General features: G+C 47.3%; 1 protein-coding gene and 1 long non-coding RNA gene across 15 annotated transcripts in view; both read left to right on the forward strand.

Moving 5' to 3' along the window:
- The first annotated feature begins 3,613 nt into the window (after positions 1 to 3,613).
- LOC139076733 (uncharacterized) lies at positions 3,614 to 9,955 on the forward strand. Its single transcript, XR_011528630.1, has 3 exons — positions 3,614 to 4,302; positions 6,342 to 7,061; positions 8,140 to 9,955. It is a non-coding gene; the product is annotated as an uncharacterized lncRNA (long non-coding RNA).
- Positions 9,956 to 10,635: 680 nt separating this feature from the next.
- BIN1 (bridging integrator 1) overlaps positions 10,636 to 27,298 on the forward strand; it is a 108,027-nt gene continuing 91,364 nt past the window's right edge. For 13 of the 14 annotated variants that reach the window (XM_070580965.1, XM_070580975.1, XM_070580987.1 and 10 more), the window contains exon 1: positions 10,655 to 10,954. In XM_070580965.1, the coding sequence (XP_070437066.1) occupies positions 10,670 to 10,954 (285 nt within the window). In that variant the 5' untranslated portion in view covers positions 10,655 to 10,669. Of the gene's footprint in view, positions 10,955 to 13,799; positions 14,392 to 27,298 lie in introns of all 14 variants that reach the window. The other variant, XM_070581003.1, reaches the window with a different exon arrangement.

The raw sequence follows: 27,298 nt of genomic DNA on the forward strand, positions 1-27,298 counted from the left end.
CAAAGGCCTAGATTCCCTACTGTGTAACCTCAAGTGAGGGCCCGCTCTCCCCCGCACTGCTCCCTGCACACTTTCCACGGCTCCCCACTCCTGTTTCTGAGAGCCAGCACTGGACAGACCGGACTCCTCCTTTCCCGCCAGGCAATGTCACGGGTTGGCAGCAAGCCTCTGGTCGGGTGTCACTGGCCCAATCAGGGGGGTGAGGTGGGGTGGGGAATGGAGTCTTAGAGTGTAGAGCATGACGGCCGAATCGTGATCTTTAGCCCCAGCTATGTCCAGGCCTTCCCTGGGGTTCCAGGAGCAGTGGGCACCCCGGGCGCTGCATCTGCAGTCAGTGAAGGCGTGTCAGGGAGGGTGTGTCAGATAAGGGATCAGGTGGGCGGTTTTCACTTTGCCCCTTTAAGCCCCTTGACGACGCACTCTTCTCCCAGCGGCGGCCCATCTCATCTCGCTTTCTTTTCTAAATTTCTTCACTGGCCTTCTGGGCTGCGCAGCAGCTGCTCACAGCCTGGCCTGGGGCTCCTCCCCGCTCGGCCTCCCTGTGCTGAGGCTGAGGCCCAGGAGCCTGGATTGAGGGTGTCTCAGAAATCAGGGTTTGTCTCAAAAATGACACGTGTCATGAAGCACCTACCGCTCGCGAGGCCATGGTAGGGAGAGGCGTATAAAGCTTCGGGGCAGTCCTGTCCGACAGAAAGGATGGGGAGCATGGACGCAATTTTAAATTTTCTAACTGCCAGACTAAAAAAGCCAAAAGAAACAGGCCAAATTAATTTTAATAGTATATTTTATTTAACCCAATATGTCCAAAATATTATCATTTCAACATGTAGTCAATATGAAAATTATCAATGAGATATTTTACATTTTTTTCAAAATGTTGAAAATCTGGTGAATGTTTATGCTCACAGCACAGGTCAGTGTGGACCAGCCCCAATTCAAGTGCTCAGTGGCCTCCTGTGGCCCGTGGCTGCCCTGCTGGACGGCATAGCCACGTATTTATCATATGTATATTTTATACACTTTAGAATTATACATATTATATTTTTATATTGAATCTGTGTGTGTATATAAAATATGTTTCCTCCTCTAGAGAAAAGCCACTGGAGAAAAGCATCTTCAGGAGGCCCGAGCTGGGAAGTGGCTGCCCTGCCAGAGCCTCTCTTTGCTCCTCCGGACAGGGGCAAGGACACCGACACGGAATCGTTGGGACGGTTAAAGGAGACACTGTATGGGACATAGTACACAGCAAGTGATTAATAAATGGCTTATGCCCTATTCTCAGGGACTTCAAGCAGCGACACAGGCAGGTTGTTAGGTTGACTTCTCACCCGCCTCGCAGGAATTCTAGTGAGGAAATCCCCGTTATGCATGTGCAGCCAACAAACACCGGCTTTTGCCGTGCATCCAGGGCCTCCCAGTGTGCAGCGGGTGGAACTCTAGTTCTGTGGGCTGCCGACATAGCCCTGTTAATGCATCAGAGTCATCCACGGCCAAATACACCTGGGGAACAAGCAGGTTTCCTCACTCCAGGCCTTCTCAGAGCCTCAGTATGTTAGCGCATTAGTATGCTTTGTGATTCTCTAAAAGTGGGATATGTCCAGATTTATTTGACCACGTAAGCTTTTCTACAGAATGTCTCAAGGAGAGATGGGCGACACCCTTCCACTATAAAGAACTGTTTATACTAGTTCTTTAAGAGTCACGTGGAGCACAGCTTGACTTCACTTCTGTATTGCTTTGATTGCATAAGTTACGAGCAATTCATGCTGGAGTGGAAAGATGGTCTCAGAGTGCGTGCTTTTAAGACAGGTTAGATTAGGCATCCAAGATTCATGGAGGATGCGACGTTTGAGCTGGAAGACCCGGAGCAGATGCCTGGTCCCACCTCCACCCCGTCCGGCCCCCTGAGCTCTAAGCACGTGGCTTGACTGCCTCCTTCTCATGACCCGTGGCTGTCCAGGGAGGCCAGCTCCTTCTCTGTGGACCAGCCCAGGATAGAAAGTCCTTCCTTATCCAGGCCAGGTGTGTTGGAATGGATTTCCCCCCTTTCCCCATGGCAGCCTCTCACTAAACACTTGAAGATGCTGCCTCTTGTGTCTCCATGAAGCCTCCTCTTCTCCCAGGGAAACGTCCTTGTTTTCCTGGCCTTGACTCGTGCTGTGGCATTCAGACCCCTTGCCACCGTGGCCCCTGCCTTCTTCCTTTGGTTTTGTTCCATCCGATGTGTCTGTGTTCATCTTGAAGTGTGGTCCTCAGAGCTGGGCTGGGGCACAGGGCAAGCCAGTGACATGGCCAGCTCCGAGGTCAGGTTGGCCAATGCCTCCTTGTCAGGGGTGTTATCCATCCATCCACCCAGCCAGGATGTGGTTAACCTCTCAGCACCCAATCCCCGTTGGCTCTCTGAGAGCCTGAGAAAAATGTAGCCCCGTCTTCCCTCCCACACGAACCAGCCTTCACCAGCGGTCCTCCACCCTGCATTTGTCCCTGCCAAATTTTATCTTTGTTGGTTTTAGCCTGCTGTTCTGCTGTTGGATCGTTTTTACATCCTGGTTTTGTTAACTCAAATGTTGAATGACTCCGCCAGCATTATGCGGGTCCCAATGTTGGCAGCCACATTGCCTATGTCCAGGCGCGTCACTGGCAGAAATACACGGGGGCGATTGCTGCAGACCTCCCTGGCCTCTGGGGGCTGGTGGCTCCTGTGGCCCTGATCCCCACACGTCGCTGCTCAGAGTGCCGGTGACTGTGGGCGTTTGCCGCTCTCCTCCGAGGGGCCTCACACGTGCCAGTAGCAGTTCTCTGAGGCTGTTACTCTCTGGAAGCCTTGTTCAGGCCCCCGGCCTGCGGGCTGCTCACAGCGGCCAGGGCTAGCAATGCTCTGCACAGCGAGTCCCGTCTCCGCTGCTTCTGGCTGCCTGGGTGTCGAGGCCCCGCCACAAGATGCTGCTGCCTTCCCGTTGCCCCTTCGCGGGAAGCCCCGCCAGGTTCGGTGTAGAAGTGGGGAGAAGGCCCCTCTCCCCACTCTGAGCCCGTCTGCTCCCCTCACCCTGAGTCTTTGCCAACGGGGCACAGACACCATGCTTCCTCCATCGCTCCTCCCGCCTCAGGCCCCAGTGACCCTGCACAGAGCTTTCTCCTCCAAGGCTGCGGGCTTCTCTCCAGGCATTTGGTTTGAGACACCGCAATGGAGGAATGGCTGCCTTTTACCACCGCTTACTGTATTCCAGAACTTTCCCCTTCTTTTTCTCTCTTCATCTGCACCACGGCCCCCTGGGGTGCTTTTATTTTCCCCACTTTTCAGATAAGAAAACAGAGGCTCGGAGACATCACACAGCTTGCTGGAAAACCAGAACGAGGGTAAGTCACAGGACTAGGTTTGAATCCGAGCCATACATGCAGGTATTTATTGAGCACCTGCTGTATGCTGTCTGCCTCCAAAGCCCGTGCTCTTTCTATGCTGCCTGCTGCCTCTCCAGGAGTGGGTCAGAGCTGAGGTGCGTGGGTTGGGGGAGGGCTTGGCGAGGGGGGGTGGGTGCCAGGCCCACAGGGGAGGTGCTCGCTGCCCCTGTCCCGCCACTAGATGGGGCTGGTGGCCCGGCTGGTCCCCGCCAGTGCTGGGGCAGACCGTCGTCCACACCCAGTCAGCCCCTCTCTCCAGGCCCAGCTGCGCCTGTAAGCAAGACAGCTCCTGCCGTGCTAGGAGAGCACTATAAAGGGGCCGGGAAGCCGCCAAGAGGAGTTCCCGTTTGTGGAAAGCTGGAGTCTGAGGGGACTTCGAGACTCCCTGTCTCATGACCTGCATTTCGATTTCTCAGAAGTCGCAGCTGTGGAAGGTTCCAGAAGGTGGGTGGGCCCAAGAAAACGCTGGAGGATAGACCTTAAGCCCAACTTCTGGCAGGAAGTCGACAGAGAGAATCCTGGAACTGTGGGATTAATCTTTAGATTTTTTTTTCCCCTGCAAATTTAATTTTGAAAATCTAAGCTTACAGAAACGTTGAAAGAATAGTACAAAGGAACACCCATTTCTACCTCACCTAGATCCACTCCTTCTTGCCTTGCCACACCTGCCTACTCTCTCTCACACTGTGTGTGCGTGTGCATACCATGTGAAAGCCAGCTGCAGACATGACACTTCAGCATGCCTCTCCTAACAACAAGGACATTGTCTGCCATAACCACGAGGCTGTTCTTGGTGGCATTACTTTTTGAGAAAAGAATGGAAGGGAAAATGTACTTGGCTTAAGAGCTTAAAAAGTCCCCAGTGAGATCTGGTTGCCAAGAGTGAGAACATGAGGAAGCCAGGTAAGAGAATCATCCGTCCTTTGCCGGCTTTGAGAGACGTGTCAGGCTCGGCTGTGGCCCAAGCAGGTTGCTCCCGAGCACAGCTCTGTGTCCACCCACCCGCAAAAGGTGAATATACGGAAGACACAGTCCCTGGGGCCTTGGCTGGGCGGGAGCTCCGTGCAGGGCAGACAGCACAGGCACAGGAAGTCCAGCACGGGGCCGGCCAGATTCCAAACCCAGGCATGGCCCATGGCGGGGGCCAGGAGTGGGAAGAGGCTTGTCTGGCCCAGGATTCCAGAGAAGCGACCTGGGAGGGTAATTCTCAGAGCAGACGGTGGCTGCGGGCAGAGCCCTGAGAAAATGTCCTCTTCCATATCAGAGAACTGGGGCAGGGGCTAGTGGTCAAGATGGGGTGCTAAGCACTGCCCTTCCTTACTGAAGTGGGGAGCAGGAGCCCTGGAGAGGGTTTGAAGCCAGATTTCCCTGTGGGAAAGAAGAGCAGAGGGCATGGCCCAGAGCCGGGCTGTGGATCCACTGTTCCAGACCCCAGGCTTGAGCTGGGCTGCACATGAGGGGCAGTGAGCAGCTGCTGTTTGCTGGGAAGGAAAACTTCCATTTAGTACATGTGGACCCCAGCTTGAGTGGAAGCTTCTAGAGGCCACTGCCCTGAGCAGGATGAGTCCCAGGGACCTGGCCTTATAACAGCCGGGCCTTGGCAAAGGACGGCAGGCCCTCGGGAGTTCAGGAGCCCTCTCTGTTGCTGCTTACATGTGCAGGGACCTCTGAAAAGAGGCCCTGGGTTTCTGTCCACTCCCTTCAGCTTGTCCTGGTTAGTCCCTCTCGATCGCACGCCATGAAGCCAAGCCTGGTTTTCAGATCTCTTGACATTTGAATGCAGACCGGGCTGAGTCTGGGCTTGCCACATGGGCAAGGAAGATACAGACACGCAAACTGTTCCAGGAAAAAGAAAAGAATACATAGATACATTCAGTCATGCTCCCAGGTATTACAAAACTTCCAGGAATTAATTCAGACTAACTGGGTGCTGATCTGGCACCCACTGGAAGGGGCCTGGGTGCCTCTGGTCCAAGCCAGTGAGCAGGGGCAGGAGGGCCCTGGTGGCCTGGCCCCGGGGGTGCATGGGGCTCGCTGTGCCTGGGGCGCCTGGCCTGGAACTTTACCCACAGCCTTTCAGATGGTGGTCTCCTCCCCAGGGAGGGGTGGGAAGGGGACCCCTCGCATTCTCCTGGGAGACGCTCTGCGAGGACGCAGGCCTGTGTCTCAGGAGTGTTCTTTTCCGGCAAAGTCACCTGTGCTCTGGAGGCAGGGTTATTTCTGGGGTCCTTTATCTCAGGAACAGCCCAGGGTGCAGAACAGCGGTTGTCTTCCCTTCCTTGGCAGCCCAGCACTCACTTCTTTGGAAGCACAGCACCATTTGCTTTTACCCGCGATGCGTGCAGCCAGCCTGGCAGGGAATCAGCAACAAGCGTGGCTGCACCCGCGCCTGGGCGGCCGGCCCAGCCTGCGAACACAGCCTTCCGCCTCGGGGGCTCGAGGTGAAGCGGGGAAGAATTTTGGTGCCGGCCGCTGCCATGGAGGAGGGAGCTCTCATGTTTTGACCTCAGGAGCTCATTAAACTCTTAAAAATTATAAAAGGCCCAAACCAGCTTTGGCTTATATGGATTGTATCTATAAATAGTCAGTATATTAGAAATTAAAAGAGAAAACTTAGAATCTCAGTTCCTTCTTTGTGCACTTTTGATCTCTGGCCCCCAGCATCCTCGGCTGCGTGGAAGCGTGTCCTCTGCCGGGCAACCCTTCCCTCTCCCCTCTGCAGCGCAGGCTCTCAGCCCGGCTCCCAGCTCCGCAGGTATGCAGGCAGCCAAAGGCCCTCTCCTCCAGGGCAGCTGGTATCAGCGAGGAAAGCTAGAGCTTACCTCAGTATGTCTCACTAAAGGGTGAATGACTGCCAGCCCCACGCCTTCCAGAACAAACCCGATGAGAAGAGGAGGCACATTAATAATGCAAATAATTCTCTCCCTCTTTGGCTTTTTTAGCACCGTGACCACAGGATGAACCTTCTGCTCTCCTCCGTGGGGGTTCACGTGGGGTCCTGAGACCCGATTTGCCAGCCTCTTGCTGCCCCTCAGAGCTGTGTCTACTCTCCACTTCTACATCCTTAAAATGACTCCCCCAACTCGCCAGCCTCGGTGGGGTCTCCAACAGCGCAGGAGGCCCCGAGAAGGTGGGGCTTGTGGACTGCCTGACCCAGAATCTCAGCGTTTAGCACTACTGCTTCCTCTCTGTGGGTCTGTGCCCCCACCTGGACCTCGAGCCCCAGATGTGTCTAGTCATGAATGGATGTCCAGCAATTGGCACCATGCTGGGCACAACGTTGGCACCCAATGTTCAACCCGGGAGCCAATGACCGAAGCACCCCCCGCGTGTCAGAACGGCTAGTGGATTTAGGTTTGCATTAAAGCTGCAGGCCTCAAATTTTTTGGTGTCAGAATCCCTCTTCCAAATTATTGAGGACCCCAAGGAACTTCTGTTTATGTGGATTACAGTCATGTGTCACTTGAATGATGGGGATACTTTCTGAGAAATGTGTCGTCACGCAACATAGTCATTGTGCGAACGTCAGAGCGTACTTACATAAACCTGGATGGCACAGCCCACTGTGCACCCAGGCTGTCTGGAATAACCTCTTGCTCCCCAGCCATAAGCCTACACAGTACATTACTGCACTGAAGGTCGTAAGCGGTTCTGACACAATGGTAAGTATTTGTGTATCTAAACATGTCTAAATGTAGAAAAGGCACAGCAAAGATGCGCTATCAGAGATAAACGACGGTGCACCTGCTAGGGCACTGACCGTAAATGGAGGCTGCAGGACTGCGGGTTGCTCTGGGGGGCCGTCAGCGAGTGGTGAGAGGCCAGGACAGCACCGTCACTGCTGTCACTAATGTAGACTTCGTAAACACTGTGCTCTTAGGCTGCACTAAATTTACAAAAGCATTTTTCTTTCTCCAATAATAAATTAACCTTAGCTTACCGTAACCTTTTTGCTTTATAGCCTTTTTGTTTTTAACTCTTTTGTAATAACGGCTTAAAATGGGAACCATTTTACAGCTTTGTACAACTGTACAAAAATATTTTCTTTCTTTGTGTCTTTATTCCACAAGCATCTTTCTATTTAAAATTTTTAAAATTTATTTTTACTTTTAAAAACTTTTTTGTTAAAAACTAAGACACACACACACACACACGTTAGCCTAGGCCTGCACGGGGTCAGGATCACCAACATCACTGATTTCCACCTCCGCATCTTGTCCCAGTGGAAGGTCCTCAGGGGCGCTAACACACATGGGGCTGTCATCTCCTATGCTAACAGTGCCTCTTCTGGAATGCCTCCTGAAGGAACTGCCTGAGGCCCTTCTTGAGGAGGTGCCACTCTTTTCAAAAATATGTCCATGGTGGTTTGCTTGGTTTATTTCTTGTTTTATCATAGTTTTGCTTGTAAGCAGATAATGCACCATGAACATTCCTCTCTATTAATGAAAACCTTTCAGTGTTGGGGTCCATGTTTTCAAGCTTTTTAAGGAGCTTGTTGAGGTTGCAAAAGTTTCTGCTAAACCCATCACTGTGAGTTTCCTTGGGGGTTCTTCTTTTCCTTCTCCTGCGGTTTCCTTTTCTCTTGGCCTCTTCTTCAGCTTTGTGTTCCCCTTTAGTTCCAACAACTCCTCACTAGTCGGTTCCTCGGGAAGCACCTGTAGGAGCCCCTCAGCGTCGTCCTCATCCACACCCTGGTCAAGGGGGTTTCCATCTCAACCGCAGCCTTGTTGATTTTTGCAGCCTCCTCATCCTTGGCAAATCCTTTGAAGTCATGGACGAACCTCTTGAGTTCTTCTTCCGGATGCCATTCATACGCTTCTTGGTGACATCACCCCAAGTCCAAGCAAGGTTCTTTGTGCGGTCACGGATGCTGTAATCCTTCCAGAATTGCATCATTGTCTTCCTCAGTTGCAGCAATGGCCTGGTCGAAGGTCCTCCTCACGTAGCAGGCCTTAAAAGCTGCTGTTACTCCTTGATCCCTTGGTTGGATCCAGGAGGTGGTGTTTGGAGGGAGATATCAGAGACACCACTCTGATGCTGGGATGAAGATCACCAGTAAAAGGAAGATGTCTGGGAGCTTTATCAACAGTAAGTCAAATCTTGAAAGGCATGTTATTCTCCAAACAGCACTTCTCCGTTTTGCTGGCACAGCAATTCAGGAGGGCATCTTGGAAGAGCAGCTGGGTCATCCGTGACTTCTTGCTGTTCCTGTAGTTCACTGGCAGTGTGTGCTCACTGATAGGCTTGGAGGCGCTGGGGTTCTCACTGTGCCAGATCACAAAGGGTCCATTGCCCCCAAGCAAGACTGTTATCTTGTCCTTAAAAGCCTTGAAACCTGGCACTGCCTTGGCCTCCTTATGGATGAAAGTCCTTTCAAGCGCCTGTTTCCAGAGTAGGGAGGTTTCATCCGTACTGAATATTTGCTCTGGCAAGTAATTTGCCTCTACAGTTAGCTTATCTAGAGTTTGCAAAAATTCTTCGGCTGCCTTCACATCAGCACTGACCGACTCAGCGCTCACTTTCATGTTATGTAATGAATAGGCGCTTCTTGAATCACATAAACTATTCAGGGCCAGCAGTAAATTCAACATTGTACGAGTCTAGCCTTTTCTTTCAACATCGCAAACAAACTTTTTGCTTTGGCCGAGATCATCATGTGCCAAGAGGGATACACTTCTGCGTCTGGTCTTCAATCCAGGTCACTAGAAGTTTCTCCATGTCTCGTATAGGCCCTTCCCGAGTTTTTGTTAGTCTCCTTGCCTTCAATGAAGCAGATCCTTTAACAGCTTGTGTCGCTTTGTTCTTGTTCTTCAAGATGGTAGCTATGGTGGAATGAGACATGCCTGACTGGCGAGCAGTAACCAGCACTGGTTTTTCACTTTCGTAGTCCTTAGTCACTTTTAATTTCGTTTCCAGGCCAGTCATTCCATGGGGCCTCTTACTGGCAGCATTAGCAGTGGAGTTTGTTCCCTTAGGGGCCACGATGAGCACTGGATTAAATGGAGCAGAAGAGCAAATGATGCAAGGCAAACATGGGATGGATGAGACTGCTGCCGGTGTACCACGGCATACTATTTTACAGTAAACTGTTTTTTATAAGTAGAGAATGCACTCTAAAATAACAACAAAAAGTATAGTCAAAACATAAACCAGTAACATAGTCGTTTATTATCAGGCATTATGTACTGTACACAATTGTATGTGCTATGCTTTTATACAAGTGGCAGCACAGTAGGTTTGTTTACACCAGCATCACCACATACTTGAGGAATGCGTCGTGCTATGACGTAATGACAGCTATGACGTCACTAGGCGATAGGAATTTCTCGGCGGCATGATAATCTTATGGGACCACTCTCCTATACACAGTTCATCGTTGATTGAAACGTTGTTATATGTCACGCAACTGTATAGCTATCAATATTTTTCCTGTTTGAAACTGAGAAAGTTTTAAATGTTTATCAATTCTGTAAAAAAAAAATAAAGCCATTTCATGTAAACATAAATAACGTATTTTTATGAAAAATAACTACATGCTTCAAAAAATAAATTTAGTGAGAAGAGTGGCATTGTTTTCACATTTCTGCAAATCTAAGAGCTGGCTTAATGGGGGCCAGCTGGATTCTCCCGTCCACCCCTGCGGTCAGTATGTGGCCACAGGTCGTTTTGATGGAAGTGCCCGAAGAAGCACGTGGCTGGAATAAGAGGTATATTTTCTTGCACAGCCTTTCCAGGTAGTGGTGGATCTGCTTCTCGGGTACTGCACCAAAACGTCACGAGCAGTGGCTTCTTAAAGGTTAATTTCCATGTGGAATCTGCAACCATTTTTCCTCAGTTTATCCTTAAACCACTGGTCTAACGCGCTTCAAATGGATCTTTTACCCCCACATGTAAACTCACGCGTGGCTCATAGGGAGGAGTCACTGAGTGGGGCAGTTTTCCCCAATGTTGACGCTTCTCATCACATAATATAAAAAAAATCAAATTTGATAATGTTGCCACCAATTTCATCAGAAAAGTCTTCAAATGTTCAGAGGCTGTCGAGCTCAGGAAGGCAGATGCAAGTTTTGTCAATTTCTAATTTTTGCTTGAATGCCTGAAGTTTATTGTTGGCAGCAAATACTGTCATTGTTTCCCTTGAAATGACAGGCTCACTTTGTTCATTTTCAAAGACATGTCTGTCAGATACCCAAGTTTGAATAACCATTGTTTGTCAGTCATTCTTTCAAGTAAAATGGGATTTTATTCTTGTGAGTAAAAATGGTATTCCATGAAAAAAAGTGTCCAGATTGGTTTGCACACCAACAGTCGCACAGGTGCCTTCCTCGAGACGACCATCACACTCGGCTGTGCGATAGAAGACCTCTATGCCACCTTGAATTTAATACAGTTAACATTTTTCACTGCTTCATTAAGGAGAATCTTAAGAGGAATTGGCACGTCTTATGTCGTGAGTAATCAAACGACTACTGCAGTGTCTGGAGCGCTGCCTGAGCTGTGCACAAGCCGGGCAGCTCTACCCGCACTGTGTGCACCGTCAGTGCAAGGACATGAGGTGAGTAACATTTCAGTAGTATTATGAGAGCAATTTTGAGGTCGAAAAACCCACAGGGTCTCATGGATTTCCAGCTTGCCTGGACTATACTTTGGAAACCTGTAAGAGGAAGCACCTCAAAGCTGGCGTGTCCTCTATCTCTTCTTGGTATGGCTCCAAGTGCCCCTGGGCCGGGCACCCAGCAGGAGTCCATAAACGGTGGCCGAGTGGTCGTCATCTTTGCAATGCAAGTTTGGGGAAGAGAGGCTGGATAAGGGGACTCATCTCGAGGAAGTCAATGCCAAGAACCTGGGGGCTGCTCCCTCGAGACTCACTGGTTTGGGGCAGTGCCCAGGCATTGGTATTTTTTCATTATTTAAAGTATTTTTAAGTCCTGCTGCATGGAAACTAACTGCAGGGCTGTCAGGCCGAGAGCAGAAAGGCAGCCCAACTACCAGGGGCGGAGCACACAGGCAGCTCTCGCCTTCCTTGGCTTCTGCTGAGAGCAATCAACATGGGGCACCTTGACCTTGGACCACAGGCCCTGGGCTATGTTTCTGGGTGGCTTCCAGGGCCCTCCTGAAGAATGTGCTCTCAGATGCCCAGGAGGGACTGGGGGCGCTGGTGCCTCTGGGAGCCGTCAGAATCACAGGGGACTTGGCTCCTGAATCAGGAAGAGATTCGGCCACAGGGCAGAGGCTTTGGTTCTGCTACTGAGTTTTGGAGCCTCACTGGGCCAGCTTAGGAGGCCAAGGTGCACTGGGCGTGGCTCTCCTTCGGGGGTCTCTCTGCTCTCCTCACTCAGAGGGTCTCCCAGGCCCTTGGGCCCCAGCCCAGGCACTCTCTGTCCAGGCATGGTGCTCAGGCCTGGAGCCCCACAGGCACCGCCGTCCATCCGTGAGCCCCTCCCAGATGTTTCTGTGGCTTTGAGAGGAGAAAGTGCCCATGAGGCCGTGGCGTCCGGCTCCTGGCGGTACTTGGGACTTCTTTCCTTGCAGGGTCCCCTGCCCTCCAGAGAGTGATCGCGCGGCTGCTCTAAGAAGCTCCCGGGTGGCCCTGATGTGTGGCGGGGCAGAACCTGGTTTTGAGTGTTTATTCCTTAATATTGATTATTTGGTAGGAAACCAGGAAAGACGTTCTGAGATCCAGGTGGAAAGCAGAGGTGTATACCCCACGTGTGGTTATGCAATTTAAAAAAAAGCAGTCTGATCCTATGTAGCTTACAGATTTAGATTAAGCCATGACTATAGATGAAATTTGCTTAACACTTTCATTGACTACGTTTATCTCTCCGTGATCAGCTCTAGAGGTACACGTATTTGAAATCTTGACGACCAAGTTTCTCAGCAGCAACGTGGGCTGATAAAAAAAAAAAAGTACCATTATTTTATAATGGGGGGGTGTAGAGAAAATGCTTGTGCATTTCTGCAGGCTTTCTGAACGAATTTGCTGACACTTGGAATCCTGGGTGTCTTAGCCAGCTCAGGCTGCCATAACAAAGTACCACAGGCTGTCTGCTGTGAACGACAGAAATTTGCCTCTCGCAGTTCTGGAGCCTGGACGTCCGAGATCAAGGTGCTGGCTGCTGCAGGTCCTGGCGAGGTCTGTCTATCTGGCCCGCAGACGGCCGGCTTCTTGCTGGGCGGAGAGAGCGAGAGCGAGAGCGAGAGCGAGAGGGAGAGCGAGAGCGAGAGAGAGAGAGAGAGAGAGAGAGAGAGAGAGAGAGAGAGAGAGAGGGAGAGAGAGAGGGAGAGCACCAGAGGAAGCCGGCTCGCTGGTGTCTCTTCTTGTAAGGTCACCAATGCGGGGCCTCCCTCTCATCCAGCCCCAGTCACCGCCCCAGGGCCCCCACCAAACAGCCTCACATTGGGCGTTAGGGCTTCAGCATACGAATTTGGCGGGGACACCAACATTCAGTCCATAATCCTGGGCTGAACCCAAGCCTGAGAAGTCCATTCACAACTCAAAGGTAGTGAGGGAGCTGCAGAGCTGGAGGAACGAGCTCACGTTTCCGCGGGGCGAGGCCTGGGAACGGCACACGCTGCTCTAAGGCCTCTGCCCCCAGGGACACGTTTGCACTGCAAACGCTCCCTCCTCGGCCCTTGTGTCCGCCGCTCGCTGGACATTGTCCTTCTGGCTCTCACTGTGTCACCGCGGAAGGACGGGAGCAAGGGGGGCCACAGGCTTGTTGTTTACTGTAAGGTGGTTAATGTGAAATCTGTCCCCATCCGGAACACCTCGTAGACACATTCAGGATAAAATGAATAGAGACGAACAGCAAAACCCAAAAGTATTAACTAAAAGAAAACAGGAAAAAGGTTATACATATGTAATGACTGACTGTAACTAGGCGAAACGCCCTCTAAGTAGAAGAAAAAGCAAAAAAGAAATAGATCAAATGATTAACGTGATGCCAGTTGCATGGTGAGAAACTTGGTGGTTTTACTTTGTTTTTCCTCCTAAAATTTTCTTAAAGAGTGTATATTAATTTGACAGTGGAAAAATTAAGAAGAAAATACCTTTTGCATGAAAGTCATAACAGAGATTATCTATTGCTGCGTTGCAAATTAAGCCAAAACATAGCAGCTTAAAGCAACACCCCTTCATTATCTCACAGCGTCTGTGGTGAGGGTCGCGCATGGCCAGGCTGGGTTCCAGGGCCCCAGGGTTCCACCACCCTAGCAGTATGATAAGTTAATATTAGAAGGTGAACTTGTAAGTTCTACTGAATTCATGAAATATATTTGAACGTCTTGTTGTTCTTTCCTGTTTTTCTATTTGGGGGTTTCGTATAAGATTTCTGGAGCTTTTCATCTTGACTGTGCTGTCCCAGCCTTCTCAAGGCCTCTTGCCTCTCATCCCGCAGCCCGAGTGTACTTGTGTAACACGGAGTCCAGCAGCACTGGAGGGTCGTGTCATGGCGCTGGGTCCTCCTGGCAGCGTTCATCGCACATTTGGAACAAATAGAAACTCCTTATTTGGAAGCACAGAAATGAACTATGCAGGGACATGCTCTTTACCTGGCATCTTGGTGACTTCTGGGCTCTCCAGGTCTCTGCCGCTCGCCTTTTTCCAGGGACCTAGGCCTTCTGACCTCCACCCACAGGAGAAGCCGCTGGGGAGCGCCTCTATGTTCCCAGCAAGGCCTCCAGGGACTCACAGCCCTCGGCCTCCCCACGCAGACCTGGCTTGGCCGACCTACCCTGGACTAGACCCGGGTGGGCAGGGCGGGGCAGGGCCATGAATGAGCTCGCTTTCGGGAGTCCCATGACCAACCCTCAGGAGGATGCCTGCTTTTGCATTCAGGAAAGCAGCCTTGTTCCAGGCCCCCCACTGAAGCCTCGCAGGGTCTCACCCCCTCAGCAGCACAATGACCCTCAACTATGGACAGATGTGGTTGTTTGCGAGGCCTCCTTCGAGCCAGGACTTCTAGATTGGAGCTGTGGAGGGTTGAGGAGGTAAGTGCAAGCAGAGGCTGGTTCTGCCAGCATTTGGGGCTCCTGAGAAACTTTGGAGTCCAGAGGATGCATGTGCCACGGGGTGCGTAAATAGAAACTTGTCGTGAGCCCACCTTCTCCGAAGGCTCGGAATGCTGCTGCTTCAACTCCAGAGCACTGTTGATGAAAATAATCCATAACCAATCTATAAGTGAAAATTTGGGAGAGTTTATTCTGAGCTAAAATGTGAGGACCATGGCCCGGGGCCTTTCTTCCCGAAGGAAGAAAGGGCACCGAAGAAGTGGGGTGCACAGAGTGGTTATATACCCCCAGACAGGTTGTTTCACATATGATTGAAATGTCCCTTTTACAATAGTCACGAGACTGCTCTGTCGGCACAGCAATTGATGGACACAGCAGGTGGGTCTGCTGTCTCAGTGGACACAGCAGGGTGGCAGTCTGTTGTCTCAAGCGGGGTGGTCACAGGTGAGCTGGATGGTCACAGGAGAGCACAGCAATCAGTTCCTAGCCTAAAGAAAGATGCTTATCCCTAAGGAAATGCCAATGAGGGGGGAAGTTGCACCTTTATCTTAAGGCCATTTGTTCTTGCCATAGGAAATATTTAAAGCAGATATGCAATGCCTACTCAATGGCCACAGTCAGGCCCTTTTGGAAAAAACAAAGTCAGGCCAAATTAGGTTTACACCAAATGGCTTCTTGATATACTCCAATGTATCCTATTGCTTGCCATTTCTATTTGTCATTTACCCCTTCTGATCTATAATCTTTCGACAGAAAGCATTGATGATCAAAATATTGTCCCTCGGTGCCAGGGTGGTTGCTGCCTGCCCTGGGTCCATCATGTCCCTCAGTGCTAGGCTTTCATCTCATTTATCTGCCCAGTTGTCCACGTTGGGGGGAAATAGTGGACAAGTATGGAAGTATATATATTAACAGAGGAAGCATTTCATATGTTATGTACTTTTCAATTAATTTTAGATTGTTGCACAAACATTATATATGTGCTTTTCTATGACACTTCACATTTACATTGTATATGATTATAGAACAAGTACAGTAATGATGACAATAGCTCAACATATTTGAAAACATTAGTTTAAAATGAGTTCTTAGGAATAGTCCTTATCAGAAAAGGAAATTTGTCCAGGATTATACGATAGATCAACCATCTGGAGTCACCAAGCAACCATTACTCTAGTTTGTATGCTATTTTTACAGCACTGATTAAAGAAAACAACAATTAGTTTGAATATTATGACTAGTACAAGAACTCCAATAGGTAATAGAAATAGGAATTGCAATCTGGATCGAAAAAGGGAACCAATACTGAAAGGGAGCCAACCAAACAAATCAAACTGGGTGCAGGATCGCATAAGGCATCCACCTACTTCTTCATGTGTTTTAGCAGAGATGACACATTGGAAGATTCATCACGTATAAAAGCACAGCATCCAGTCCAAATGATTGTATATGTACCACCTTGGGATGTAGTAAGAATATCTAAAGCCATTCTGTTTTGAAGGACAGCCCTTCTCATTAAAGACATTTCAGTATTTAAATAAGGGTATTCCTGCTTGACTATCATTAAGGGCTTCTTGAGTAAATTTAGTCAGAGCTTTCATATGTAATAATGACTTCTTTTAGCCCCAAAGAAGAAGCAAATATAGCTGCAAATATAGCCATACCAGTGTAACACTGAACGAGCCCATCTGGCCTTAAAGAGAGGGAGATTGGCAACAGGTTTTAACGCACCCTGACTCCTTCCCTGCTTTTAAAGGAAACTCAGGGTGCAGTGTCTTAGCCATCCAGGCAGTAGCCAAGGCCAAAGATTTGTTTAACATAACCATTGAGTCCATTAGGAGACACCTGATAAACGCCTGGCCTTCAAGACCAGTCTGTTCCAAATTAATCACTTTAAGTATGATAGCGTTCCAAACAAATTATAAAGTAGGTATACAGTTTAAGCATAACAAAGGTTTAAATGAGGAGATATAAGGTCAGGAATACAGACTTGGTCCGTAGTGTTGGGACAGCTGTCTACAACAGATGTCGTCGTCTTCTCCTCCTGGTATGGCCCTTTCCAGCTGGGCTGTATAGAGTCTTTTATTTGATGTCTCTTTCAGTGAATAAATTCTCCAGGTTATAGTCCAAGATCCTTGAGTTCTGGGAGCTCTCTGTGAAAGAATCAGCTACCAATCTTTCATTTCTTTTAAGCACCTCAATAAGACCATGACAACAATGTAATATATCCCTTAAGCAAAGTTGGTTCATATATTTCTTCATCTAATTGCATAGGTTGTTTTACTATTATTTCAAAAGGAGTCAGCCGATGTTTACAAAAAGTACAGATCTAAGATGAAGGAACACGAGCACAAGAGCTTTTGGCCGTGAGAGAGTAAATGCTTCGGAAAGCTTGCCAATTAAGTTTTGGTTGTGCCGTTAGTTCTTTTTACCAATCCTGAGGATCGAGGATGGTAAGCGCAGTGGAAATGCTGCAATATTTGCCAAACGTTACAAATAGATTTGAGTCCCCCAGTCACTGTGTAACTCGGGAGGAATTCCTCAAACAGGAATTATGCTTTTCAATAATAATTTACCTAAAGCCATCGCTCTTCTGCTAGGAAAAGCCTCAAACAATGTGAGAACATATACAAGATATATTCTTCCTTGAGATGGAGGCATTTAGACAAAGTCCAATTGTCATACCTCAAAGGGTCCCTTAGGAAGGGAAAGTGGCCTTGTGACTCATGAAGTGGCTTCTCTGGGTTATACTTTGGGCACACAGCACAACAAGTAGAGGCTATATGAGTCACTGGGAAAAAGTTTCCAAAAGTATTGTTTTTCCCTTTTGTTGTAACCTTTATGTATATATATATATATTTTTTCTTCTGTGGCGATTTCTTAAGTCTGTAGAAGGAAATCTTTTTACTGGGTTAACAGAGTTAACAGAAAGTAGCAGGCATTCTTGAGGCTGGACAGCATATCCAGCTTGATAACATCCTCAGTTATCATTTAAGTAAGACCCATTTGTAAACTAAATTAAACAATAGAATGCAGTCCTGGTCTTCTCCCCTTGTGATGTTGGAAGCAAGGTAGCAGGGTTAAAATAGTGAATAATATTTACTTACACAATATAACCTAAGAAGTTTTATCATCATTTACTTCAGAATGCTTCCCATGCAATTTAGCATACCGAACAAGCCTAATTAGCATCCCTCTTTCATAGGAAGAGAGAACAAATTTCTCTGAGAAGTCCCAGGGGCCCTCTGAAAATCCTCAGAGAAATTCTCTTCCTTCATCCTGGTCAAAGGAAAACCTTTATTTAGGACTTGACTATTTTCTTTGAGGGAGAAGCTTGTCAAAAATATCAAAAGATTTTAAAACACTTAAACACGATCAAGAGGTTGCTGATCTTGTCATTGTAAAACAAGGGTCAATGAAACAAGGCTCATGATATTTAACCAAAGTGACAACAGCAAAAAAACCTGAATAGAGAGACCTCTGTCTTTTTGCACCTAGGAAATTACCTTAACAAAACATAGATATTCTGTAAACTTACTCAGAAGGAAAAACCTTTTATAACTTCTTTATCAAGAGCAGACTAAGAGTTTAAGAAAATTATCTTTGAGAAAAACCAAATTTTAATTTCTGCACCAGCTTATTTTTAACATTAAAACTCATTTGCTTAATTAGATTTACTTTAATCTTAGCCAACTTGACCAGGCATAAAACTCCTTTCTGAATTTCTCTTACACAAACCTTCTATAACTTTATTTTACATTCAGAATTTGTCCAAAGTCCAAAGTCTTTCTTTTTTTTTTTCCTCCTAGTACTTTCGGACAAATTTATCTTTCTTAACCAATCAAACAAAATTTTTCCATTCTTTTTATACCTTCTTTACTGAAAACTTACACTTTACTTTCCTTGAATATAAATACATTTTCCTTATTAACTTCTAGTAGCTTTAGCCACATATATTAGAACTCCTTAACTAACCTTTAACAGACCATAGTAAACACTAAAAAGGTAAGCGATTATGAATTGTGTTTTATATCAGCATTCTAAATACTTTTCATAATTTCTAGGAACACGTCACTTTACAGTAAAACACCCAAACACTTTTAGCCTCTCTGCAATAAAAAGCCAAAAGTAGATAAACTTACATTTAGTAATTAATGTCTAATATCTTATTTGGAAATGATCTAGGTACTCAATGAATGTTATCATTCATTTACGTTAACCTAGCAAAACTTCAAAATTTCAAGTTACCCAAAAGATTTTGGAAGTTATTTTAAATACACACGCCATAAACTATAATTATTGCTAAAAGTTTATCTATAAACTCTTATTTCATTTATATCTAAACCATTTGTTCCCAATAATGATGTTTAGATTACCTGCAAAACTTCATGAGACATTAGACAAAATTAGTTATCATTTAAAGCTATTATTTTGCTGACGAATTTAACAGACAACGTGAGCTTATTTGACTAGTAAACCCAGGCTGCATGTCTGCATCATATTCAAATACCAACAACTCTTGAGGACATGCCTTTTCAATCAAACCAACAACTTAAACTTTCATTAACCAAAGATTAATCTATAGCATGTTAACTTGAAAGACATTTGGGTTAGTTGTATTTAGAAAAACATTTTGTAAGCACTTACTTTAAGTCAATTGAATAGAGCTCTTTAGAAATTGTACCATCCGGAGGTAAAATACCACACATTTGTAACATATATAGACACACACAGACAGACAGACATATAGGACAAAGATTTTCCTTAGATTTCTGACTTAGGTGTTCTCACAGCAGACCGCAGTGGAAAAACTTGTATTCCCAGGTTTTTTTTTAAAAATTTTTTTTTTTTAAGATTTTATTTTATTTTTTCTCCCCAAAGCCCCCCAGTACACAGTTGTATATTCTTCGTTGTGGGTCCTTGTAGTTGTGGCATGTGGGACGCTGCCTCAGTGTGGTTTGATGAGCAGTGCCATGTCCGCGCCCAGGATTTGAACCAATGAAACACTGGGCCGCCTGCAGCGGAGCTCGTGAACTTAACCACTCGGCCACGGGGCCAGCCCCTATTCCCAGGTTTTTTTACCCTCTTTCTCTCTTTCTTTTGGCCTTAGCAATCTGGCTTGGGATCCCCCTTTGTTAAGCAATTGCAGTCACAGCATGAAGCCAACCGGAGTCTGGAGGAAAGGCTGCCCATTCGGGAACTGATCGGGCTGTTTTAGAAGCTCAATTTCCCACTTCTGTTTTAATTTTGTTTTGTTATAAAGTCCGAACAACTTCTAAGGACAGTGTAATGGGTCAGAAAGTGTGCTGCTTGTGAGTATTACTCCCGATAGAAAGGTTGTAAACACTCTCTTACGTGCCTCGGTTTCTCCCTCTGGCAGTCTAACACTGCCGTGGGTGCTCAGAGCGCCGGGTGACCAGCCCTTATGTGCGTGTCCCTGGACGAGCCTGTAATTAATTACCGTGAATGAGAGTGGAGTTCCCTATGGGACTGCTGCACGTCGCGAGGATTGATCCTCTGACACTCCCGCTGAGGTCCTTAGTCACCTAAGGGTGCCTTTTGGTAAAGGCCAGGAGGACCTACTGTCCCTTTTCTTCGGAGCTGAACACGTTCAGTCTCTCATTTCTCTATCAAGAAGTTTGTTCAGACTTTATAAACATAATTCTTTCTGATTTAAAGCCAAATTAAAAAGGTCAGCATTCCCCATTCACTCCCAAGTTCCTCTAGGCTCCTCTGGCCTGAGAAATTCCCTCTAGGCTCCTCTGGCCTAGCAAATTCCTCCCAGCTTCCTCTTACCTAGGGTATGTACCGGTACCCCTTAAGACACCTAGTCTTAAGACCTTAACCAGCTCATATAAACTCTTGGACCGTCAACTTAAAATAAGGAGTTCCGGGTTTCAGGAGAACTCACCAGGGTCACCTGAAGAATGCAGTGATCTGGGGGGGGGCGGGGGGGCGCTCAATGGGCCCTTATTGGTACCAAATGCCAGTTCAGTGTAGATTCCAGGTGGTCTCCGGTGGGTTTCTCTGAAATCCTGCCGTGACTACGCCAAGAAATGTTGACGAAAATAATCCATAACCAATCTATAAATGAAAATTTGGGAGAGTTTATTCTGAGATAAAACGTGAGGACCATGGCCCGGGGCCTTTCTTCCTGAAGGAAGAAAGGGCACCAAAGAAGTGGGGTGCACAGAGTGGTTATATACCCCCAGACAGGTTGTTTCACATATGATTGAAATGTCCCTTTTACAATAGTCACGAGACTGCTCTGTCGGCACAGCGATTGATGGAAACAGCAGGTGGGTCTGCTGTCTCGTGGACACAGCAGGGTGGCAGGTGTGTTGTCTCCAGCTGCGTGGTCACAGGTGAGCTGGGTGGTCACAGGTGAGCACAGCAATCAGTTCTTAGCCTAAGGAAAGATGCTTATCCCTAAGGAAATGCCAATGTGGGGGGAAATTGCACCTTTATCTTAAGGCCATTTATTCTTGCCATAGGAAATGTTTAAAGCAGATATGCAATGCCTGCTCAATGGCTACAGTCAGGCCCTTTTGGAAAAAACAAAGTCAGGCCAAATTAAGTTTAAACCAAATGGCTTCTTCATATACTCCAATATATCCTATTGCTTGCCATTTCTAGTTGTCAGCACAAAGCCTACCGCAGCGGGTTCCTGGTTCCCAATCGTGAAGAAAACGTACAAGACTATTTATAATACGAGTGAGCAATGGCCAGAGGTCTGAGGGGGGCATGGTGCAGATGGCCCTGGCTGCTGAGGCAGGCACGGATGCATTAGGAGAGCACTGCGGCTGCGGGGGGCACCCAGGAGGCTGTGAGCAGAGAGGACAGAGACCAAGGGTGGCCTGATCACTGCCCAGGGCCTGTCTCAGAGGCCGTCTGGAGTGGGTACCGTTGCCAGTGGACACCCACTGCCACCCTCCCTGGGTCCTCGGCGCCTCCGCCAGGATAGATGATCTCGTCGGCTCGCTGACTCTGGCAGAAGCACCCAGTCAGCTGAGCCTGAGTCGTGTAAGCTCCCCGGGCTACTGGGGACTGAGGACGAAGAGGGCCTGGCTTCCTCGAGCCGCATAGGGAGGCAAAGCCTGCCTCCCACGAGGCAGAAAGGAAGAGAGCTCCCCTGGCTGGGTGACCCCGAACATGGTGTCCTCTACGGTGGCCAAGAAATCGTGGTATTTTAACCATGCATTTGAAAGGACTGGTAACAGAACTCTGTGTGTCTATGTATATATGTTGTTGAATATTTATAGATGCTATATATGTTATAACCATATAACATAATGTATAATATACATATACTATATGTAAAGTATTTAGTGTATATATATGTATATATATATATAATGTTCAACAGCAGCATCAGAGGCGAACATAAAGATCATTCTTGCTGGTTTTATAATTTTATAAAAACAGGTGTATGTGCACTGGCTGGATTGCAGCCATTGGAGTTCACTGTTTATATCGTTCTTTTGAGCAATTGCTATTTGAGTTCAGAGGCAGAAGCTGTGATAGAAATGCCCTGGGCAACAGTCGTCTCTAATCTACTTGATTTGATTCACTTTGAAAGAAACGTATCCGTTGGTGGCCTCAGAGGCTTCTAACCTGGAATTTCAAGATGGTGATTCCCAGCAGGAAACCTCTCAGAGCTCACGGCAGAGAACGCACAGTTTGGGAACGACCATGGTTTGTGTGAGAGCTGGGTCTAAGCACTGAACTCAGAGCAGTGGGGCCATACGGGCGTTCTCCCCAAGGGTTCCTGGCTAGCCCTCCCCGTGTTGGTACATTCAGATTCATAAGAGCATGCACCACTCATTTTGGCTCCACATTTGCAGTCATCCTCTTTCAAGTTCTGTGCCAGGCGTGGTTGACAGAAATGAAGGCTGATTGGTTCTGCACCCGGGGAAGTTACTGTCTGCTGGAGGAGAGAACACACCATTAGAAGGTTACAACGAGCTGTTCTTCTTAGGGGGTGTGCTGGTGGGCGTCAGGTCCCAGAATAGACTCAATGTATCTTTCGAGAGAGTCGATTTCATCCCACGGTAAATAATTTAAAATCACATAAGGTTATATTAAAACACTTGGGTATGTTGTGGAGTAGAATGCAGAATATGAAGTGGATTGGTGAAAATTGCGGAGTGAGGACCTCTGAAATTTTTCTCTATGAACACATTGAGAAAATTGGCAAAAACTGTCAGAATCAACTTTTTTAGAACTCTGGAAATTAACCACAGGCTTGCAGAAATCTGAGGAATGCTTATTCAAGAAAAATGGGTGAATCTTGGTAAGAATGGTGAGCTTTGTGGCATTTTATTTTGTGCTAGTCCAATCCCCCATGGTAGCCTTGAAAAATAACAGCCCACATTTGCAGAGAAAATCAGCAGCCTGGCAGCCACCTCTGGAGCTGAACTGGCCCGCAGCTCTTTCAAAGCCCTATTACCAGTCAGCTGCCATTGTTTGACCCCCTGCTGGTTCCCTGGAAGATCCCCACTAGCAAGGCTGTCTGTATTTGACCAGATTCTGAGCACACACAGTGTGAAAACCCCTTTCCTAGGGAGCATTTGTTGAAAACAATTACAGGCAGTTGATAACAGTTGGGCCAAATAACAGACTAGTCAAAAGGCTTAAGAAGAAAGCTGGGGAACGAGCTGTCCACAGGAGTATTGAAAAGCCCTGAAATGTTCACAGGAACCTAGAAGGCCATGTGCAGGGCTGTGGGCAGGCTCAGGGCTCTATGCAGACTCCAGAAAGACCTGAGAAGGCCCTAAACTCTGCCCCTGGCTGACCTTGAGACTGTGCAAGCAGGAGGGGAAGGCTCCCAGGCTTGCAAACCACTTGCCGAGTGTGGAAGGCATGGCCTCACACTCACACACACAGTCACACACTCACACACACGCTCACCCAGCCCTCAGCAAAGACTGGGGGTCTCATTGGTTCCAGATGTTTAAGGAAATCTCTGTCTGATCATTAACTGACCTCAAGGCTACCTGAGCAGAAACTTCAGAGGCCACATATGAAAGAGAACACCTTCTATACAGAATTAGTTCAAAAAAGGCACTAAACAAACAAAACAAAAAACCCACTACCAGTAGCAAGAACAGCAAACCCTGGGGAGAGGGAGAATCTGACTTTCAGAATTGCCATAGTGTGTTATCTGAAATGTCCAGTTTTCAACAAAAAATTGTGAGACATGGAAAGAACCAAGAAGGTATGGCTCATTCACAGGAAGAAAAATCTGTCCTTGAGGAAACCCAGTTGTTGCACTTGCTGGACAGAGACTTTAAAGTAGCTACTTTAGGGGCTGGCCCGGTGATATAGCACAGTTAAGTGCACATGCTCCACTTCAGCTGCCTGGGGTTCGCTGGTTCGGATCCCAGGTGCAGACATGGCACCACTTGGCACACCATGCTGTGGTAGGTGTCCCACATAGAAAGTAGAGAAAGATGGACACGGATGTGAGCTCAGGGCCAGTCTTCCTCAGCAAAAAGAGGAGGACTGGCAGCAGATGTTAGCTCAGGACTAATCTTCCTCAAAAGAATAAATAAATAAATAAATAAATAAATAAATAAATAAATAAATGTAGCTACTTTAAATGTGTCCAAAGAATTAAAGGAAACCACATCATACTGAAAGAAAACATACCTATCAATCATATGTAGTGTCTCTTTATTGGTGCTCTCTGTTTGTTGTGACATCATTCTCACACGTTATTTTAATATGACATGGCCATATATATGTATACATATATAGAAATAGAAATGCTAGATGTGAAAGGTACTATCACTAAAAGGAAACTTCACCAGCAGGGCTCAACAATATATTTGGGCAGACAGAAGGAAAAAGTCAACGACTTTAAAGATAGCTCAATTGGGATTATCCAGTCTGAGAAACAGAAAGAAAAAAGAATGAAGAAAAATTAATGGAGCCTCAGAGACCTGTGGGCACTGTCAAATATACCAACATATGCATAATGGGAGACTCAGAGGAGAGGAGAGAGAGAAAGGGGCAGAAAAATATTTGAAGATATACTGGATGAAAACTTCCAAAATTTGATGAAAAATATAATTTCATACTTTTCATCAAAGACATATATATATTTATGAATGCTCAACAAACTTGAGGTAGGGTCAATTCAAAGAGATCCCCGCCTAGCCACATCATAATCAAACTATCAAAAGAGAAAGACAAAGGAAGAATCTTGAAAGCAGTCAGAGAAAAGTGACTCATCCTGTCCAAGGGACCCTCAGCAAGATTAAAAGCTGATTATCCATCAGAAACAACGTTGGCCAGGAAGCAGTGGGATGGCATAGTTAACGTGGTGAAAGGAAAAAACCGTCAGACAAGAATTCTATATCCAGCAAAACTGTCCTTCAAAATGAAGAAGAAATTAAGATATTCCCATATAAACAAATATTGAGAACATTCATCACTAGGAGACCTGTCTCCTAGAAACATAAAGAAATATTGATGGAGCTCCTTCAGGCTAAAATAAAAGAAACACTAGAGTAACTTGAATCTAAATGAAGAAATAAAAAGCACCAGTAAAGTAACTACAAAAGAGTTACTTTTGTAGTTAAAGTAAAGTAACTACACAGGTAAATACAAAAGACAGCATAAATGTACATTGTTAGTAACTCTCTTTTTCCATCTGATCTAAAAGACAACTGCATAAAGCAATAATTAGAAATCTGTGTTAAGGTCACAGAACGTGTAAAGATGTGATTTGTATGAAAACAACACCACAAAGCAGAGGGGAGGGAATGCAGCTTTATGGGAACAAAGTTCTGTGCGCTTGTGGAGAGCCTTATTGATCGATATTCCCTAGACCTTTCAGGGGAGACTCTGCTTCCGCCTGATCTGAGGTGAATGCACAGCTGAGGGGCCAGCTCATCTCCCCCAGGACGTTCCCTGCAGGGGTCCCGAGCCCTTCCTGACCTGGCATGCTGCTGAAACAGCAAGTACAGTACGTGTGCCTCTGCAGATCTTTGCGTGGAGTCCTTAGTGCACACAGCCCTTCCTGGAATAAAGAAATCTTCAGCCCGCTGTACTGCTTTGAGCGTGCCCTTCAAAATCCAGCCTGAAATTTCCCCCCCTCCAGGAAGCATGCCTTTATTGAACCAAACCTCTCTGATTGAATTTCTTGAATGACTAAACCTGAATTTGGTGGGTGAATAATCAGTCTGAGAAGTATGTCTGTTGGGCTGTGAGAAAGGGTTCTGGACCCAGCATTTCCTTTTCAGCCTATTTATCCTCTTTTGGGACAAACTGCATATATATATATATAACATGAATATTAGTTATGATTCTTTAGTTGTGACAGAAACCCAACTCAGACTTGGGTAGAAGCTGGGTTGACAGAACTAGGAGCTCAGGGCGACCAGGACATCCTCTCCTTTGCGGCTTCTGCTTCTCTTTGAATGTTGCCTTCATTTTCTTCCACTGGCTTTCTCCACGCAGTGAAGGGCATGGCCTTGAAACTTCCAAAATTACCGCCTCACACATTTGCCACCTAAGAAGAATGGGCCTTCCTCCTGGCTCCCAGTTCAGAAAATCCCTGGGAAGGGCTCTGATTGGCCTAGCCTGAGTCAGGTGCCCACCTCTGGACCAATTACTGAGACCAGGAGGTGGGTCCGGCTACAGGGATGAGGGGAGGGGCAATCCTCCAAGGAAGGATATGTGTTTAGAGGAGTGGGAACGGTACTGGGCAGGAAAACAAATGATGTCGCTTACAGGATGCTTACTGGAGTCTTGGATGCTGCAGCACCTCGGGGTGATAAACTGCTGGGATAGCAGACTGAGGAAGACATTTGCTATTTTTCGCCTGCCCAACACCCATTCCCCTGTTCCATAACAACCACTCCAATTTCCTTTGGGGAACCACTCGACTCCTGCTCTCAGGCCCTGTGTTAGGAGGAGACCCCACCCTAGCCAGGAGTGGGACACGTGGCCCAGACTGCTCAGTCAGCATAGTCCATTCCCTGTGGCCATCTTGAGGTTTCTGTGAGAGCCTGAGGGCAGAGGCTGTGTGTTCTTGGTTCTGGGTCCCCCACAGCATTGGCTCCCAGACATGGATGACCCCTGAACACCTCAGGGTCCTCCCCAGATGTACTGAATCTGCAAGTCTGGGGCTGGTCCTAGGTATCTCTATTTTTAGTAAGCTCTCGAGCAGATATGGATGATCAGGTTTGGGAATCATTGCCCACCATCTGTGTGGACAGTAGGTGCTTTCTAGCTGCTGGTGTAATGGAAAGGGCGGAGTTGGTTTTCTGGGTGGGATCACACTAGCTGTCTTCAAGTTGCCCAGGGAAACAGAGCTCCAGGACCCTCTGTGTGTTTTGAGGTGGTCCTGCCCCTTTCAACTGATGGTCCAGGCCCTCCCTGCGTGAGATGGCGCTTGCCGATGGGAGCAAGGCCTCCCGACTCCAGGAGCTGGCAGAGCCCCGAGATCTGGGACACTTGAGAAGACGGCCAGCTTGAATCGGGCTCGCCCCGTTAGTTCCAAACAGGCCGCCCAGGGATGACTCAGTTAGAATGTCAAGGCCTTCTAAAATTAATCTGCGGCCACATCTAAAATCAGCGCCTTGCATAAAGTCACCAGCCCCCTCCTTGCCCCGCAGAGGATGTGGGGACGTGGGGTGCAGGGCCTGGACCGTCTCCTTCGTTCAGCCCCTCAGACATTTGTCTGAATTTAGACTTGCTAACAGACAGTTTTCCTTCTGCTTTTCCTTTTCTTTTTCTTTTTAAATTGTCTCTCTTCTAACTGCAAGCAAAGGCTATTTTTATTACCAGGGGTTTCGTTTCTCAAAAGGAGGATGACAGGCAGTGGATATTTTCGTACTGTGTCCTTAGTTCTTGTTAATGGAACTTAGGTACAGAG

The sequence above is a fragment of the Equus przewalskii genome, chromosome 17 (genome assembly GCF_037783145.1).
Source record: "Equus przewalskii isolate Varuska chromosome 17, EquPr2, whole genome shotgun sequence".
Taxonomy (NCBI): Eukaryota; Metazoa; Chordata; class Mammalia; order Perissodactyla; family Equidae; genus Equus; species Equus przewalskii.